This window comes from Leptosomus discolor, chromosome 10 (genome assembly GCF_034619465.1).
Source record: "Leptosomus discolor isolate bLepDis1 chromosome 10, bLepDis1.hap2, whole genome shotgun sequence".
Classification (NCBI taxonomy): Eukaryota; Metazoa; Chordata; class Aves; order Leptosomiformes; family Leptosomidae; genus Leptosomus; species Leptosomus discolor.
Genome location: NC_141400.1, coordinates 4874843 through 4893859, shown reverse-complemented (window position 1 = coordinate 4893859; position 19017 = coordinate 4874843). Strand labels below are relative to the sequence as shown.

Here is a 19017-nt window from a genome sequence, read left to right as displayed (position 1 = left end):
GCATACTATTTCATTGATATTTAAATGTTAACCATAATGAAGGCAATAAAACATCTATGATAACAGCAATTATTTCTGAACAAAGAAGGCCAAACACTGCAAAGGGCACTAATTGACAGTGAACTGTCTGCATTACAGCCCACTTGTAGCTGCAGGAATTGAGCCCTGCTGCTCTGGTTGTGCAGAGCCCAACTCCCACGCAGTAGGTTTTTGAATGGGGACGGTTTAGGGCAGAGGCGGGCTCTAGAGGCACTCTGCAAAGCTTTCTGTCATGCACATGAAGCCTTCCCAGCAATGATTTTTTGAGTATGTGTCCTGACAGGGGTAAGCACACAGTACAGTGGCATTTTTTACACAAGAAGGGAAAAAATAAATCCTACTCCAACCGTCTGGTAGCTGCTCCAAGGCCCCAGTCTCATTTTGATCCAGCTAAGATTCAAATCCATAGAAACAGATGCACAAACACCAGGAAGATGTGAAAACCAGAAAACTTCCAGAATCTTCTGACTCCCCCAATGTCATACGGGGAAATTTGTATTTTGCTGGGTTCTCCCCAGCCTTATACCTCCCAACTCTTCCAGAATCCAATATACCCTCAGACATTGAAAAAGCACTGTCCTCTCACTTAGAAGACCTCTCCCTGTAAACTATTCACATCCAAAATGCTGGATCAGGAAACGGAGGTTATAGACAGTACTATTTATGCCAGCAAACTTCCCACCTTGGGCCTTGATCCTTGTCAGATCTTGCAAGCTAAGCAGAAGCAGACTGCAGCAGTCCTAAGGATCCTCCAAGGACTACTTGGAAGATGCATAACGTGGGATCAGCAGTCTTTGAGGTGGTACATCCTCCACCGGTATGAACTGTCATAGTCCCACTGACTTCAATTTACAACCCCTGAGGAACTGCTCTACTAACTCACACTCCTGTGCCAGTTGCCCAAACCAGTTAGAGGCACGCATGGAGCTGCTTCCTTCCTTCTGAGGAACAAAGCTGATTTACAGCCCCTGCTACTCAGAATCTTTTTGAAGGAAAGAACGCTCACTCTGCAATCCTGTCACGATTTGAAAACAATTACCTATCTCCTTCCTCAAACTTTTTGTGCAAATTTAACTACATGCAGTTGCATTTCTCTTCTCTTCTGACTTCCTCCAAACTCACGTACACTTCACCACTGTAGTTCCCTGACAGAGAGTTGTTAATTCCAGACTCAACGTGATTACATTAAAATCATTAACCCGAAGAACTGTCGTGTGTGTTTTTTAAATAATATTTACACATTATTCTTTATGCCTTTCTCCACCCTCCTGAATAGGAATACAGGTGTTCAGGACTAGATTAGAGTCAGAAAAAAATTATACCCCTAATGCTAGAAGAAATCATACAACTTTTATGGAAGATACTTTGGAAAAAAAAGGATAGGATTTCAATTTTGAACCTACTAATAATACAAGTATTTTATTTTAAAAACTCGGGAACTGCAAGCATCCTTTCATGTTCCTTGGGCTAATTCAGAGAGCAGAAATCCCAGGCTGTCAAATCGGTAGCCAAACATCCTCAATTCTGTAAATTACAGAGTACACAGAGGTTTTGTTTCTCTTACTTGGAATTCAATTAATGATATAATTAAGAGCACATAATAAATATCAGAATGCCTGGTGCCTTATTCATCTGAAATAATAATACTTTCATTACAATATATCTACCTCCTCTGTTCCAGTTAAGTACTAGATGTGAACCGAAAGGAACTTTGAGCACAAGATCATGTCATACGCTGAAGATGCCCTTTGTTTTTTGACAGTAACAGAGACTAATTCTTTCGCATTCCATTTCTGCAGCTGATTAGCACAAACAGCTAATCAAATTGAGAAATTATATGGTAGATTAAATTTTTGATTAACACTTTTCCCCAAGCCTTAATAAGCATCTACCATAGTTACTAGAGGTCTGCTGTGCTGGCCATTCAGGTTTCTGACACACGCCAGGTTGCTTTTGTGTCACATTTGGCTGACCACGGGACATTGCAGCATTTGCAAAATTCCCAGTTAGAAAGAAATATTCGGACCCATTTACTGATAAGTAAATGAAGAAAGAGATCTGAAAAAGCACCAGCTCATTTATTACGTTTCTGGTTTTAAAAGCTTTTATGTTTGGGCACTAGAGATTGTTTACAAGCTCCTGTCACACACATTTTGATAGCGGGAATCCAGCAAATAGTCCTCATTCAGCAGTGTATGCTTCTATGTGTCTATGGGCTCCATTCTAAGTCAAACAATGACGTTCATTTCCTTCTCCCGCTCAAAACTCTCTCAGCACACACCGCGGAAAGAACAGGGTGCTGAGTTACCTCACTCTGTGATAAACCTGTATTTTGAAAGAGAGACTTTGAAACACAGCAGAAAAGCAAACGGGCAAGGCTGGTGGGGAAGAGCCGTATCAGGCACTGCAGCACTGGTAGCACTAACAAGTCTAACATTTCCTTCTGTCTCCTTCAATTACACCACTGCTTTATCACAGCATGCTCGTTGGCTGTGTATGTAATCCGTGTGTTGTGTGTCCATAACACCATGTAATTGGGCCTAATGCAAGATTATTATCTATGTGCATGCAATGGATAGCTACAAATGGTGCATCTGCAGGCTTGTGACATTCCCAAGAGTGAATTACTGTCACACTCCCCAATTACTGCTTCTCCCACAACTGCCACGGTTTCCAGGCTTCCTATCCCCAGTGCAACTATACATCCAGTAAATAAGACCAGAAAATTTATTAAGACTTAACCAAGGCATCTCCAAGCATAATTAAGCCTCCCATATAAATAGTTTTCTTGATAATGTTATTTCTGCTCAGGAGTGGGTGAACTGATGCAAAAAAGATTGAGCAGCTCACCCCAAGTTGCCAGTGGAGCTCAGAAGGGAGCACAACAGTCCAGCCCTGGCAGTGACAGAAAGACCTCTTCAAGACCCCAAAGCTTTGGAGGGGGCATAGAGTGTTGGTAAATAAAAATAAGTGAAGGAATTTTTTCACAGTGTACACGTGGACCGAAACTATTAAATCTGTGCAAGATCAGACATCTCCATCGGTATCTACGCATATAAAGAAGAAAATCTTGGGGTCTGGCTGAAATACTAGAGATGAAACAAGAATTTGGGTGACTGCATTAGCAGCAAAATTTAACACTAACAGTGACAGAACCTTAGACCTCTATGTTAGCAGATTCATATCACTTATTCCTAAACTTCTATCCAACTACATAAATGCCATTGCAAAGTGAAAAGACATTCTCTGTTCCTTGTATTCAACAGGGGTTAAGCAAAGCAGTTACAGGCTTAAATTTCAGAAAGGTGGATTTTTGTTAGCTATAGGGGAAATGTTTCTTACAATAAGAACATGAAAAATACAGAAAAGAGCTGTTACAGAGTGTGCGGCCATCAGTGGCAGAAACCTGTAATAAAAGAATAAATGAATCCCTGGCAGGAATGGCACGGGACACGATGATCCTGCCCTAGGGTGGGACAACAGATGACAACTTCAGCTCTTACATACCACCGAAAATAACTAACAGCAGGGCATTTTACCAATTCCAAAAAGTGAATCTAAATCTATTTTTAGTAACAAAGCCAAGTCTTGAATTTTATACACTGCCATAATTAATGTTTGTAATTAACTCTGAGATTGTAGGGTAAAAGGAGTTATACTTTCAATAGCTCTAAAGAGCTATTTTTCACACAGGTCAGAAGGAATTTGCTTTAAATTAAATATTTACTGCTTCTCATGGCCTCTGATGAAAAAAGCAAAATGGCTTTGGCACTCTATCCCTCAGCAATGAGCACAGTCCTCACCCTTGACTTTCAAGGCATCCAAGATTCGCTCATTAGGCAAGGTCCAAAACTCAACTGGATCTCTTCAGGTTTGGGAAGTCCTGAGTGCCTCTTGTACTCAATCCTTTGATCTCCCCACAGACTGTTTAAGTTAAAGCCCCCAACTACCATGTGGGCATATAATGAAAGCAACTGATGCTGCACTGATTAATCCATTACTCTCAACTGTTAGAAAACATAATGATCTCACAAGGGGCCTTACTCACTGACATACAGCAGTAGAGCTCTGTTCTGACACCTCAAATTAGCAGCAAAAGCAATAACAGCTGGGTTTTTGTCTCAATATTTGTACCCAACTCTAAAATGAGTTGGCACTACACAAGTGCTATTTTTAAACACAATGTTAGCCCAGGCAAATAATTTTCTAAATAGTCTCCAGGTGACACGTAAAATCCACTGAAATAAATAAAAATAACTAGTTGCCAATTTGTGATTTCTGTTCCAGTATTAGTCTTTTGCCGATGTGTTCACAAATGTTCTCATCACAGCAACATGAGAGGCTGTAGCATTGTTAACTTGGGAAGCTGACATCAGAAATATCACCAGCCTCAAGGATATAGAGGAAAGAAAACGTTCTCTTTGGAGATGTATGAAAAAATAAAATAAATAAGCTTAGCATGGAATTACACACTAAACCGCCAGCAGTGTTTACTGCTACAATTGCCTGATTCTTCCCATTCTGTGGCTGATTTTAATTTGCATATAACTGTCAGATTTTAACTATTTAAGCTTATTATAAAGGCCAGATGTTTATGGCAGATTTTTTTTTTTTCCCTTGAAGGAGTGAGATTACTTCCAAAAACATCGGGCTTTGGGGAAACTGGGTTATTGTAATAACAAGTTCTTTTTTTTTTTTTTTTAAATGCCTGTTTTGTCACCCAGCCAGAACCAGGGTGATCACATTTGCCTACAGCGATAACTTCAGGGCATATTAACTTAAGTCCTGTAATTGCTGCATTAACTGCCCTTAGAGACTGGCTGGGCCTCGGCTGGAATGTCTGGGACTGGGGAGGTCAGGAGCTGTGGCTAAGAGTGGAGGAGAGGGAAAGACAGGATCTGCAGCTAAGAAAATTGTTGGGCAAGCTATCTGGGTAAAGAGAAGGGGACTAGGAATCAGTGCAAATGGGTGAACAAGGCCAGGAAAAAAATCATACGGGCCTGTACAAGCAAAGATTGTCTTATTGTATGTACACAAGTGGGAGCAAGGTTAAGGATTCTGGTGACTTATGGCTGGTGGCTGATGCCGACACCTTTCTAGTGTTATCTCTAGCCCTGCATTTATGTTGTAAGTGCACATACGCACCATTATGTCTGAATTTACTTATACCAACATGCAAATAGAATATGCTAAAACAAGATAAAGTAGAAAATAGAATAATAGAATAGCATAAAATAAAATAAGATGTACTAAGCCAAGATAAGGTAAAGTAAAATATGATAAAGATTATGCAGAGAATAAGGGTACATGATTCATTTAGGTTGAGGACTTTGTTAAGAACGTAATTCAGATGTTCTTACACTAAACGCCTTAATGCTTCCCCTTAAGGAAGTCTCCTCCTTCTATAGACAGAAAGACATATCTATTTTCCCACACAATCAAATCACCTCTAACAGCTGTACAAAATACAGGTACCAGTTGCATCCCGCAATTCTTTCTAATGCCTACGCCCAGAGAGAGCTGAAAAAGCTTTTTAGAGGAATTTCAATCAGCTTTTCAATCTTTCACATGACGTTCTAATTCTAGGCAAAAAATACAAATCCAATCCAGCCCGAATAGGAAGTTTAGTTATAAAAGCACCGGTGCAAAGACAAAAGAATGCAGACTGAGATTATTCTGCCTCTGTTTTATTTTTAAATTAAGGATTCTCCAATGGCTTATTTTTCTAAACTTAAAAATGGGACAAGAAACACTGCCTGTACTTTTTTGAATCAAGAAATTATCTCAAGTCTTTGCCCAAAGGCTACACATTTTTCAGTACACCGTGCTGGGAATGACTGCTGTGTCTCTAACTCCCAATTACATCAACAATTTCCTGTAAGTATTTGGACTCAGAGAAAGGAAAGTATTTCTGTAAACACTGAATAAATGTTTTATATCATCAGGGTGGTTTTGATGTTTCTCTATGGTACCCAGTTTCAAGGGCTGATGATATTGCCTAGAACCACCGGGAACAACTCCAATTATCATAATACCCAGACCGATGTTCACTGAAGTCAGTGCAAATCCTGTTGCTGATTTCAGCAGGGAGTAAATCTAGTCCCTGCAATCTAGTTATTTAGGTGCAGATTTTCACAGGAGCCACGGTGACAAAAAATATAATTGTAATCAATTTAAATGCACCTAAATTTGGTTTGGCAGACTAATTTGAAAATCTCTTGTTCAATGAATTAATATAATTAAATTAATAATAGAAATATATTACTTTAATATAAAGTAATTGGTAAATAGATATGCTTTTTTTGGTTTTGGTTTTTTTTTTAGGTTATACAGAGATCTTTCTTGCTAAAAGTGGCTCTTGGTGTTACCCAACTGCATGCATGTCAGGTATTGTAATTTACAGATTCTGTGCTACTCCTGCCAAAATCAATGGAAACTGGATTGGGTTCTCAATGCGTACAGAGGTCTGAAAGCCTTCCCGAGTGTACTTGTGGAAAAGAATCAACAAGACAGTCAGATCATACAAACTGTAAGTTTGACACATCAGTACTTCAGAAAAATAAAATGGTTTCTCAGGTTCCTGCCTGAACAGTTGTTTCTGTTTAGTCCTTTCTGAAGCTAAAGCAGTCTTATAAACATAATCCAATTCAAACTAACACAGTCCAACTCCATAATTTGAAAGGAGCAAGCAACTTTTGCCATTTGTTCAGGCTAAAAGCATTTAATGATGATTTCCAAGGTAAAAGGTTTCAGCATTCAGTCAGCTGAGTGCTGCGAGTTTCTTACAGGACTCCACCAAAGGAAGTTCTAAAGAAACTGATTAAATTTGGATCAGAAAGGAGCAGCATCATTCTTCAAAACCATGTTTTAATTTGTCCCATCCAGAGTACACTGCAACCTTAATGCTATAACCTTACGGGAAAAGCCTCTATTTGGATAGACTTCCGTACCATAACGAACATATCCTTTTCATACTTGTCGGCGTAACACTCCCGGGAACAGAGAAGCCATTCCAAGTGGCAGATAGAAATTAGGTGTCTTTTCAGAGCCAAAGGAAGTGACAAAAAAATAATGGACTCCTGCAGCCTCTGTGAGGGGCTATGTGACAACATTCAATCTCTTTGGGACAGTCACTGTGCCAGCCTGCTGCCACTGCACCAGCTGCCGCAATGCGGCACTGCCTGCGGGACTGCAGACTCCTGCAAGTCCCCTGCGCGCCGCTAGGACCAAAGGAGGGGCGAGGTGGCAAAGCCCACGCATGCAGCAGACAGCTGCTTGAGAAGTGTCAGTATAACAGGGAGGAGAAAGGGCACTGGCAGCAGTCTAGCCTGAGCGTCTGGGTGTCAGGGCAAAAGGTTTCACAAAAGCCTTTTAGAAGGCAGGCAACTGGCATCCATGGAGACGGGGCTGCCAGAACCCCAGGTTTCCGCTTCCCCCCCGATGGCAGACCTACCAGGTCCTGCAGGCAAAATAACGCCCCTTATTCCTCTTTCCAGAGCAGCCCCGTTGATTTCAGGAGCCCAGTGTCTCAGCTGCCCCTTGGCCATTGGCATTCCCACTGGGAGAGGGCAACAGGAAGAGATCTTTCATAGCTCCGGCAACATGACAAAGGCATGGAACCACAAAGGCAATTCCCAACTTTTGACAGCAGATGAAGGAAAAACAGCGCATCTTTTAAAGAGGGAACTTCGTCTTTACTGCCAAAAGTGCCTCCCCAAAATGCAAGAGACACAGACCGTATTTCTGGAATAATTTTATATTCTAACAGTATTTGATACCCCTACCTGCAATTCATACATGCTGGAAATTAAGGCTAATATATAGGCTAACACAAACCCACATGAATGAAATAGGGAACGTGCAATACACACACCCTATGAATTTAGACTTGCACGTATGAACAATTGTTAAGGAAAAGTTACATTTATAGAGGAAAGAAATGTTTTGATAGAACAAAGATAACATGTAGTTCTTAGACAAAGGGCAATTACATCTTTCTTGGTGAGGCTAGAAAAGGATTTGCTTTCCCTCAGAATTTTTTTTTAATAATACATTAGACAGTGCTTGTGTGCATCACACAAGAAAAAGGTCAATATGTTTAAAAACACCTATCTTTCCAATTTTTAAATTTCTCCCAAACACCACCTGCCCATGAGAAGCAGTAATACCTGCTTACATTCATGCATGCGTATGCAATACAGCTAAGAAACCGTAACAATTTGAATAGCAAATACTCACAGTGTTTCATTTGCGTTCAGTCCACAGAGTGAAAAAGTACAAAATAAAACATACACAGAAAAAAATTCGAAGCACTCGTGATCTGTTCAGGAATATTCTACAAGTGCAAGAAGTAGCTAAATAGAAGGAGTCAACTGTTCTCCATACGTGACTGTTTCTCTGTAATACCTGCACGCATGCAAAACAAAATAAAACTGCCATTGTGGATGGTCTGTCCTAACTGTTTCAGCCTAAGTATTAGCTGCAGTGCCTCACCTGATTTTGAATGCCCTAGCCGTGGATGGGAAGACGGGGTGTCTTGCAGATAAAATGGACACAACCCTTTTAAGACATCACTGAAATTGCCCAAGGAGCCAGTAAGAAGCTTGGGTGCTCGCGGAGTGGACTACCCCCTCCCCAAAGCCCGCCCAGCCCGCAACTCCTCTTGCACCAACGGGGGCTTCTCGGCGGCCTTCAAGCGTCGTCGCAGAGATGCTGCATTGCGGCAATTTATCGATCACAGTCGCCAAGTCCAAAGCTGAACGCCATGGACAAGATCGGCTTTCCTACCCTCCCTTCTCCCTACAAAGCACTTTTGGTGACAGGCACAATCTAAGATTCTAATGGCAAAAGATGCAAAAGCAAATCTAAATTACCGGTATGGTGAACAGACCTTGTCCAGTGTATGCTCCTACATCCCTTCATCACAGCCATCAACTCATCTTCCACAATGTTCTCTTCTGTTTTACCCTCAAATAAATCCCAATCTTAGCCACAGTCTGGCACTTGTAAACCACAGATATCTAGCACCATGAAGACAAGAGGGTTGTATGCAATGTTTTAAAATTAATGGCACCACTGTTTGTTGTTTCCTTCAATGGCTTTACGTACCCACCTCATTTGATGCTCTTTCAACTGATCAATCTATTTTCTGAGGTATCTCTAAAATACTCAAGAGCAACACGGTATATCACAACAAAGGGTTCTGGATGACCTTACAGCATTTTAAAATTTGTTTCTAAGGATCTGCAGATGTCCTAAGCATGGCCGTCCATCACTTGCACATACTAAAACAACACATTCAGATTATTCACCCCGAAACAGAAACTTAAGAAATGTAACTCCACTTCAAAAGTATTGAACCAGTTAACATGAAATTGCGTCATTTATGATAATTAAATTCACACAGAAATTGTGATTATTTGGCTTAAATTACTTTAAAATTTTTTTCCTACTTCCATTCTAAATGCAGATATTATATTTTCTTTTTCCTTAAACACAGAACTGGATATGCTACATAAAGAAAGTCTAATTTAAACTAATTGTGTGCCTTTCTTTTTAAACTTTTAAAAATTCTTTTTCCTGATTTAACCATAACATATATGCTCTTTTCATCACATATACTTACACACATGTATACTTACATTATATGCATAACCTTGTGAACAGCAGGAAAAAAAGACACTATTTGATTTTTAGATCAGAAGCAGCTCCTACCTATGCATTTTTCTCAGGTGCAGATGTAATTATCTACTTCACTTGCAAGCTAACTATTTACATGTTGCTGTTTTGATTCTAATTTACTACAGATACAATGTTACTGTTCCAGCTAAAAATATTGGATAATGCTAATAATAAGTAATGCATAGCACCTTGATTCCAGCAGTTTAATGTTAAATATCTGACACAATGCTTGAAGTGGCAGACCAACAATTCTGGTATACAGAGCTCCCATTGCAATTTTACTCCCTTTCCAGTGAAACCAGGCTTTTGAGTACTCTCGTGTATAAAGACTGGCTACAGTGAGAACTATTGTCTATGTTGTTCTACCACCACAGCAGAGGGACAAAAGCAACCTCTGAAAAAGAGAAACCATTTATACCCCTATAAGCCATAAACAATACCTGTAATTGCACACATTAAAAAAAATAAAACAAACAACAATTATGAGTTTTGAAACCACCATTTTTTTGCTGTTGTGGTGACTGACCCCAGAGCAAGCAGGAGTTCCTCCATTCACCACCTGTTTTGGACCCCAAACGGTGTCACAGAAGGGCTGAGGATGTCCTGGTATGTTTGACATGGATATCACAGAAACCTGTGCCACGCAGGCATGCAGCCTCCTCCTGCAGCCAAAGAGGCCTTATTAATGCTGACAGGATTACATCCAGCTACGGTAGCATCATGATCCAGTTGCTTTGGGGAGTCACATAAATAATGAATTGCAAATTATGGTATAAAACAACTACTCATCTACCTTGAACTTGTTACTTTCTCTCAGAACTCTGTCATCGCCTCAACTTTTTCTGCGAGGAGTTTTATTCCCATCATAGTCTTCAGTTCAGGTTTTGGTTAAGGTGTTGAGCTGCATGTCTGCATTAAATATACAGACGAGTGTCCTCTGGATTAAGTCGTTCACATTCATTTGACTTTCAACAGTCAAAATGCTTGTTCTACAGCTTTTATATTACTGACGAAGAAACTGTATTAGTCAAAGGGGAGGGAGGGCAGGTCACAAGATGAGCAGAGCATGCAAATGAAACCATTAATATCATGGGAGAGAAGGTTTGCCAGAAATCTCTGTGTCTCCTGGAGTTTTGACTTTGGAGCCTCTCGGAGCAGGGACTGCAGCACCAATAAAGGACTTACACTACACAAGCCATAAAAACAGGCTTCCTCAAAAAGTATATTGGTCAGTGATTCATGAAACTAATAATTCTAACCTGGCACTGCTCTTATCTTGATAAGTTCTGCAGCCTGCACAGCTCCAGGCTATTCTTAAAGGGAAAAAAGCCCTCCAACCTAATGGGAGCAGGAAAGGAGAATGAGCACAGCATTCAGCTACTACATATGCTCCAGGAGGGGAAAAAATCCATCTTTTCTAAATATGTAATATAATTAGGCATCCGCACTGAGGACTGATAGAAATGTTCATCAATTTGCTGGGACATGCCTGGAATACTGCAGGATTAGCAAAATCATTGATCAATGAATTTATGCAAATATATTCTCCCCATAAAGAGAGAGTTACATTACATCTGTAACAGGCATCAGTGATTTTCAGAGGCCCTCTCTTGCCCGCTCTTATTTTATCTCAGCTGGTCTTTGATATAAAGCCTGTCACCACGGTGCCATCTGGATAGTGTTCCTTTCACTATGCTGTACTTCCAACCTCACATTTTGTCATATGTTATAGAACAGAGGTTATCTCAGATTTCCTTTCCGTATCTTGAGCAATGACTCCGGATCTCCCACCAACATGTATCAGCAAACAAAAACGTTTCTTATCAAGCAAACATGTAAACCACCCATCTCTCCTCCATTGATTCTTTATGGTAATTATGCATCTCATTTCACTAGGGTCCATTGGGGGTGCAGTACTTTTCTAAAAGTTCTCCAGAAAAACGCATTTCTGTAGCTACTCTTACCTCCAACTAATTTATATAACAGAACCCCTGTAATAACACCAGCCAGGTTCTTCAAAAGCCTTTCTCCTTCCCTTAAAGACCTACAGCGTTACAGGAGGCAGGAAGAATAGGAAGAGTATAAACTACAGGACAGTTTAATAATGGAGTAAAGAAAAACGGAAATTATCATTTGTCCACTGACACCTCTGGGTGCACCATTTCTCAGTTGCCAAACCAACTTTTGTTCTTCCTCTGGCATAACTTGATTGCCTGTGACATAAGCTCAATATGGAACACTGAGGAAACTCTTAGAAAAGCCAAACTCCTTGTATTTCACCTAATTTCACCTAACTGGTAGATACTTCAGTCACTCATACACTGCCAATGGTTACTCCCTTCAGCTTTGTTTTTGTGACAGGTATTATGTATATGCTGACTGATAAAATAACTAAAGATTTTAAATGCATTTTATTAATTTACATATGTTTAAGCTAACATATACCCTTGGGTAAAACCAAAACCAAAACCAAAAAACCCGATCATTTAAATTTTGCTGTACTGAAGTATGAGTAAGGGAACAGCTATGCACAACATTTAAAATAGAAATCTCATTTTCATTATTGTATTTAGGTATTTGGGTATCAGTTATAGGAACACAATTTACAGAGTTCAAATTTGATCCTGATTGCCTCAACCGATCGTAATTTTCAGCAAAATAGAGGAGGAAATCGCATTTGTGTGGCATTTTCAGGCTTTCATTAAGCAATGACATCTCATATATTTACAATTATGTCATGACTTTCGCTCCCTGACTCTCCAGGTTGGGAAAGCAAATAAAAATCTTCTATCTAGTTAAGACATGCCCAGAATAGCACTTTGCAAATAAGCAAAACTGACTATATAATTGAGTGTTCAGCATACAGAAGACAACCCTAGGAACAATTAAATCCTGGCTGTATCACAAAATAATGGTTCATTTTAAGAAAAGTTCTTAAAAGTTTGCTAGGACAAAAGGTAGTGTGTATTACGAGTACACTCATCCATGACATCGCTATCAGAAATTGCACTAAATTTTTTATGAAACAGAATCCTTTATAATAGGAACATATTGAATTGAAAAAAGGAAAGCATGAATAACCCTATTCCACTTGTGAAATGCTTGCAGCGACGGGATTTGTCAGACAACGTGCAGAAGAAGGAGGATGCAGACCGCAACTGGTCTGTCAGGTCGCTCCGTGTCCCGCTGTACCCGACTTGGTGCCGAATCAGACTTTGAAAGAAACCAGCGTGTGGCACTTGTAGCTGTGTGCTTTTCTGGGTGTTTGTCGTGGAGCAGGCACAAATGTTTGGAGAGCAAAGGTTGCATATACAAACACCGACAGAACAATTTTAATTTATAAGACTTCTATTATTTTCATTTTAAGATTTCGGGGATGGAAGGGTGGGGTGTTCTCATTTATGTTTACATTATACAATATGAAAAAACTAAGGTTTTGGGCATTTTTTTTTTTTAAATCAAATATTTAGGGCTCATTTGGAATCGAAGTTACAAGTTAAAATTGCTGTGAATATTTGGGTGACTGTCTTTGCACTTCTTCAGTATTACTCGTGAGTGAATTATCATGATTTTTCACACTACAGCACCCAGAGTTGAATGATACATTCCTACATGTGTAGTTTGTTGCTACAGACTCAATGACAGAGTCAGTGCTTATTCATTTCAAACTCAGGAAACAGGATTTTTGGGCTCCGAGACATCATATGAAAGAGCTACAACAATTAACATGACTAAGAATAAAGATGACCCCCAATCATTCTGTACTAGCTCTGTACAGCAAGAACTCATTTGCCGCCTTTAACAGAATACTATCCACAGACCTCCTAGGAGTAGCTCTCTGTATGATAAAATCTTTTGGGTTTGGGAATTTTTTTAAACAGAAAATAAAATGTGTTCAAGCTCCACTCCCTCTGGCTATCACTATAAAGTAGGAGGAAAAACAGATTTTACAATATAAAACAAGGAAAACACGCCACCTAAGTTCCCAGCGGTGACTTGTAATTCTTTCGGTCCTCTCCACATGGCACAACTGCCATGTCACCACACAGTTTTCAAGCTACCTCAGTGAGGCAAAACAATAATAAATAAAGAGGTGGGGTTTTTTCGCTAAATTGAATTCTGTATCTTACTGAGAAATGGATCCTAAAACCACAAGTATTGTTCAGCATTTACAGTCAAATGACAAGAGCACGTTCGTTCACTCAGTTTATCCAGTTTGACTGAGCTTGTTGAACCACCTTGAAATGAATTCCTTTTATTCATGTACCCTACGAGACTGAAGGTGAAATTCTGAGCTCTGTAGGAGTTTTATCTCCTATGCTTCATAATTCTGGACATTTGGAAATAAAGCTATAGACTAGTTTCTAATCTACAAAGGACATGAACATCGTATTGCCACACGCCATAAAGCATACTGGAAAATGATTTTGAAGAATTCTTTAGGGTTTTTTTTTGGTTTGTGATAATTTTTTTGGTAATAATCTTTAAACATGCTTGCAGCTACACTAATACATATTTCTCAATAAAACTGTTATTGCCAGATATTGCCACAGGACATAAGTAAAAATTAAGCTGAGCAGAAAATCCTCCTACCAAAAATGACACTTCAGTTAGAGTTTCACGCTAATTTTCTTCAACTTTTCTGCGCATTTCTATCCCAACAGGTCATAAGTTAGTTAATAACTTTTCCCACCCCTTTACAAATACATGACCCTTTTACATTTTATTACTGTTTCAGTGGTTGCTCACACCTTTCTGTGTCTTTGAATGCAAGAAAAAACCCACTGAAATATGCTTCATCGTCTTACGAAAACGGGGAAAGGAAGTATGTCAACAAGAAAAATCCATATTTACCAACAGATTAAACCCAAAACTTTTATGGGAAGCCATACGGAAAATCTGATGCAAAACTGAACAAACCCAGCCCCAATGCAAAACCACCAAGAAAGGATGTTTAAGCAAGCATGTCAGTTCCGCATCTAGTTTCTCAGATGTTATTTTCACCTTGCTGCAGGGGCAAAGACAATCAACAGAAGGCACCAAAGCACTTACACTCAACGTTTTTGCAGCTTTTTAACCCAAAACTCACTCACCAGTAGCACTTGGCACCTGCATTGTGGTTTACACAGGTCAGATCACAGGATCAGGGACACCTTTTTGGGACATTTGAAATGCAGAAGCTCATAAACAAAGAAGTGAACAAGACTCTGTGTTTGTATCGGGAGCCACAGACAGTGCCTTGGTCTGATCCAAGCTTCCGCTGAAGTTAGCAACTCATTGCACCGTATCGATTCGATCAATTTGTGACTGAAATTAGTCACAAATTCCAGTCTGGTTTTCATCTCTGACTCTGTGCTCTTTGTTGGTACAGGAATGTATTGATAATATGGAAAAAGAAAATGAAGGTAGTAAATGAAAACAGATCGTTGATAACCAGAAATAAGTAACATGGATCATGGAGTGCTCTTCATTTTGAAGGATAATGCACAACTTCGTTCTCCTCCTACATCTGCCAAATCACCAAGCTCCTTGCACTCATGTTTTTTGAGGAACTGAAGGTGAATGAAAACAGCAATCCAGAAACCAAACTGCTTTTAAAGTTTTTAATTGTTCTTAAGTTGGTTCTTTTTTTTTGAGTAATCTAACCATTTTATCTCTGCCCTGAGTTATCGACAGAAGTTAGAATTGTGTAGACAGGCGGGTGTGCAGAGAAAAGATGCAGGAATGTAAATGTTTGATATTAGAAAAGTCACAAGATTTCCGAAAGATAAAGAAGCAATACATTTTTGGTACCCTTGCAAACTGTTAAAACAGATAATTAGATTGATTTTTTTCCAGAATTATTAAATATGCTCTACATATTGCATTACAGGTTAAAATAGATCTGCAGAAAATGCATAGTGGGTCTGAAATAATGAAATTTGGTTTCACTTGTTAATATTCTTTGATGGTTCAAATTGCTTTAATTTTTTAACATTTATGACTGTTTTACAGCTGAAGATATGATATTCTCTGGGGCATTAAGAAAATTTATTTCAGTACAGAGATTAAATGCTCAAACTTTCTTTGAAGAAAATCTTGGAAAAAATTCAGATTAGGTTGGAAGTATAAACCTCACATTTTGTGACTGCAAGAAAAATACCTTTAGAAATAGATACAATCAATCTATTTTCTCATCTTTTAGAATTAAGATTGATTGTTCTTGTACCAATATGTCTGTGCTGAAAATTAAAAATGCATTAAAGAACTGATTATGACGTATTTTACATATCCCCCTCTTTTCCCACCCACAAATAACTGGCATAGAAATAACCAATTAAAAGCAGAGAGGTAAATAAACTAATTCAACATTTATCACATCCTGGGGAGAAGGAATGCGTTCCCAGCAACTTTTCAGAGCCTGCAGAACTCGGTATATTACAAAAAAGACTCCATTTATTGTCCAGCCTATTTTGGTGAAAGTTATAGCACAGTCTACTGTCAGTAGAGCACTGATTCACTCTCTGCAGATATAGAACATCAGTCCATTAAAAAAGAAAAAAAAAGTCAATTTTATAGGAGTTCATGATTTTTTTCTTTTCTTCCTTTCTTTCATCACACAGTAGACTTTTCAATCTGACAGACAAGTAAAACTTTATAGTGGTAACACATTACTTTTCCTGAAAAGTGCTATTAATACAGAATTCAAACAATACTCTTGATAACGTAAGTTCCCAGATAAGAAACTCTGCAGATACCTACTGTTAGCTCAATATGAGCAACACACACTACCTGATCAATATCAATACCCCAGCCTAGGGGAGAGAGAGGCCAAAGGTATCTCAGCTGACTGTGACAGACAAACAGGCACAGCCACCACTCCCAGGTCCCTCAGAAAGCTGGATTTGCTTCTGCTGACACTGATGGCAAAACTCCTTTGAGCATCAGTACAAGGTGAGCAGCCCTTGGGGAAGAATTCCCTAATATTATCGCATGTGTATTGAAAACCACTGCGGTGCTGGCACAGCGCTGTCTGTAAAGCCCGATGGGGTGCCTGTTCTCAGAAGCCAAAGGCAACGTCTCGAGTCTGCTGAAGCTCCAGGTGCCAGGACTGTGCGAGGCAGGTGCTTACTTTAACCATCTACCATGTGTTGTTCCATACCACACAATTTAAGGGCAAGCTTTTCAGCAGTCTGAGCAGGCCCTCCCTGCTGTATTTAAGTGCATGCTGTTTCAGGGCTGGACTCCTATTAACTCCAGTTCAGACACTGAGGGCTCGAATTTTGGAGGAGTCGTCCCCCTTTGCTCCCTCTCCATTTTGGCTCAGGACGGTGTGCTTTCACAAGTATTAACACTTTCAGCTTCGCAGAATTAACTTTCAGGTAGCAGGGAAAGCTTTAAATCAGTTCGTACAGTCAAAACCTATTCCAGAAAAGGTCCTCTAAGTGAACAAGTAACTAATAGTAATAAGCAAATTACCTGCTCAGATACTGAGTTCTGGGTAATATTGGATTTTACATTACAGTGACGGTGCTCTAAATCCAACGTGCTTTTTATTTGTTAGAGTCAGCTTTCACTATTAAACCCATTTTTCTTTTTTTTTTTTGGTCTGTGCTGCAGCTTTAACAGCCGATGTGTAAAGTTTGTGGCACATGAAGAGCACAACGTGGTGTTATTTCAGCCCTCGGAGAAGGATCCTCCCCAAAAAACAATGACTGCACCGAACAAGCCTGCCAAACGCCCGTCTCTCCTCCCTCTTACATGCCAAACACCTTTTAAACAGCTTTTTGTCTAGGGCATTTGTCAGATATCTCACAATATTATACCCCACGAACCTGTTACTCGACATTACGCAGACCTGGCCAGGTTGCTGGCTGCGGAGCATACATCGGATGCACTTTGAATACCGCTGAACCCCATCTGTTCCATGCAGCAGCGAGCACGGCAATATCCCCGCTCCTTGGGAGCAGCAGCAGAGGAGTCGTCTATTGTGGTTTAATTAGCAGTAACCCCAGCCTGGGGGAAGTGTGAGATTTCACTTCGCTACCTACCCCACCGGTCTGAGGCGGGAAGGAAGGATACCAAGCCCCCAGATTCGCCCAGCACTGCAGCACGGGGAGAGCCGCCCCCCCCCGCCGCCCCAGCACAGCACCAAGTCAACTCACAGGATCTCCAGGTCGCGCAGGGCTCGGAAGGCTCCATCTTCGATGCAGCTGATCTGGTTGTTGTCCAGTTGCCTGCAGAAAGGAAGGGAGAGGATGAAGGCTGGCCGGTACGGGCAGAGCTACCTCGGAGCGCCAGGTTGGGGGCTTCCCCGTCGCCGAGGTGTCCCTCCACCCCCTCGCAGCGCCTGCTCGCCACCCGGCGCAGGGCTGCTCAGCTGCCACGCTGCTCCGGCTCTGCTCGCTGCTGTCTGACAGCGCTGCACGCTACCGCACACTGAAGCCTGTCAGGTCTCAGTAAATATTAATTGCGCCTTTTTTTTTTTTTTTTTTTTTTTTTTTAAAGGCAGAAGGGAGTAATTTCATTACATTAGGGCATCCAATCCATTATGAGCTTTTACCGTCATGTCACTGAAACAATTTCATTAAGCTAAAGGCCTGTAAATCATTGGAGGTCACTGTGCTGCCCTCTGTGACCTCCCAGAATGCCTTTTTTTCTTTTACTGGAAGTTGGAGTCCTCTGTCCTGACAGTACTAAATCTCCAGGCTTTATCTGCCCAAGAGCTGTGAGAGTGCATAGGGAATATACCAATTCCAAATTAGACTCAACTAATCTAATTTTATAGTCTTTTTATTATTCTAAGCACCAAATGTCTGTGGTGGTTCGATGCCTCTCTGCATTGTTACTGGTCCCATCTGGTAGCCCGTTCTATTGAAAGATTTCTGACTAAATACAGATTCTGTCTAACTGCATCAGGGAGAGCAATCCTGTGACAGAAAGCATTATACACACGTACACTTAAAACACTATTTTGCTTCAAAATGTGTAATTTAATATTTGGATAGTGGAGTTCTCTCATTTGTCTCCCTGCACACACGTGATTTAAAAATATTTTACAATATATGCGGATACAGCAGTACAGCTACATCTGTCTCTCTTAGAAAATTAAAGTTGGAAGTTGTAATTTAAAATTCAGTGATTACATTTTCTGACATCTGATCCCTTAAATTTTACACTTAGAGAAATTAAAATTACGTACCTACCCACATATAAGTACAATATCCGCATTTCATAAAAACATAGATGCAGGCTCCTGACTGTATATTATACTGTTCTTTGCACAGCAAAAACTTTAGATTTGGTGAAGCAGGGATC

At 40.1% G+C, this 19017-nt stretch overlaps 1 protein-coding gene across 1 annotated transcript in view; it reads right to left on the bottom strand.

The window, feature by feature from the left end:
• The window catches only part of SLIT3 (slit guidance ligand 3), a 523033-nt gene that overhangs the window by 207275 nt on the left and 296741 nt on the right, over positions 1–19017 (bottom strand). The window contains exon 6 of the mRNA XM_086471174.1: positions 17865–17936. Coding sequence (XP_086327300.1) covers positions 17865–17936 — 72 coding nt within the window. The remainder of the gene's footprint in view (positions 1–17864; positions 17937–19017) is intronic.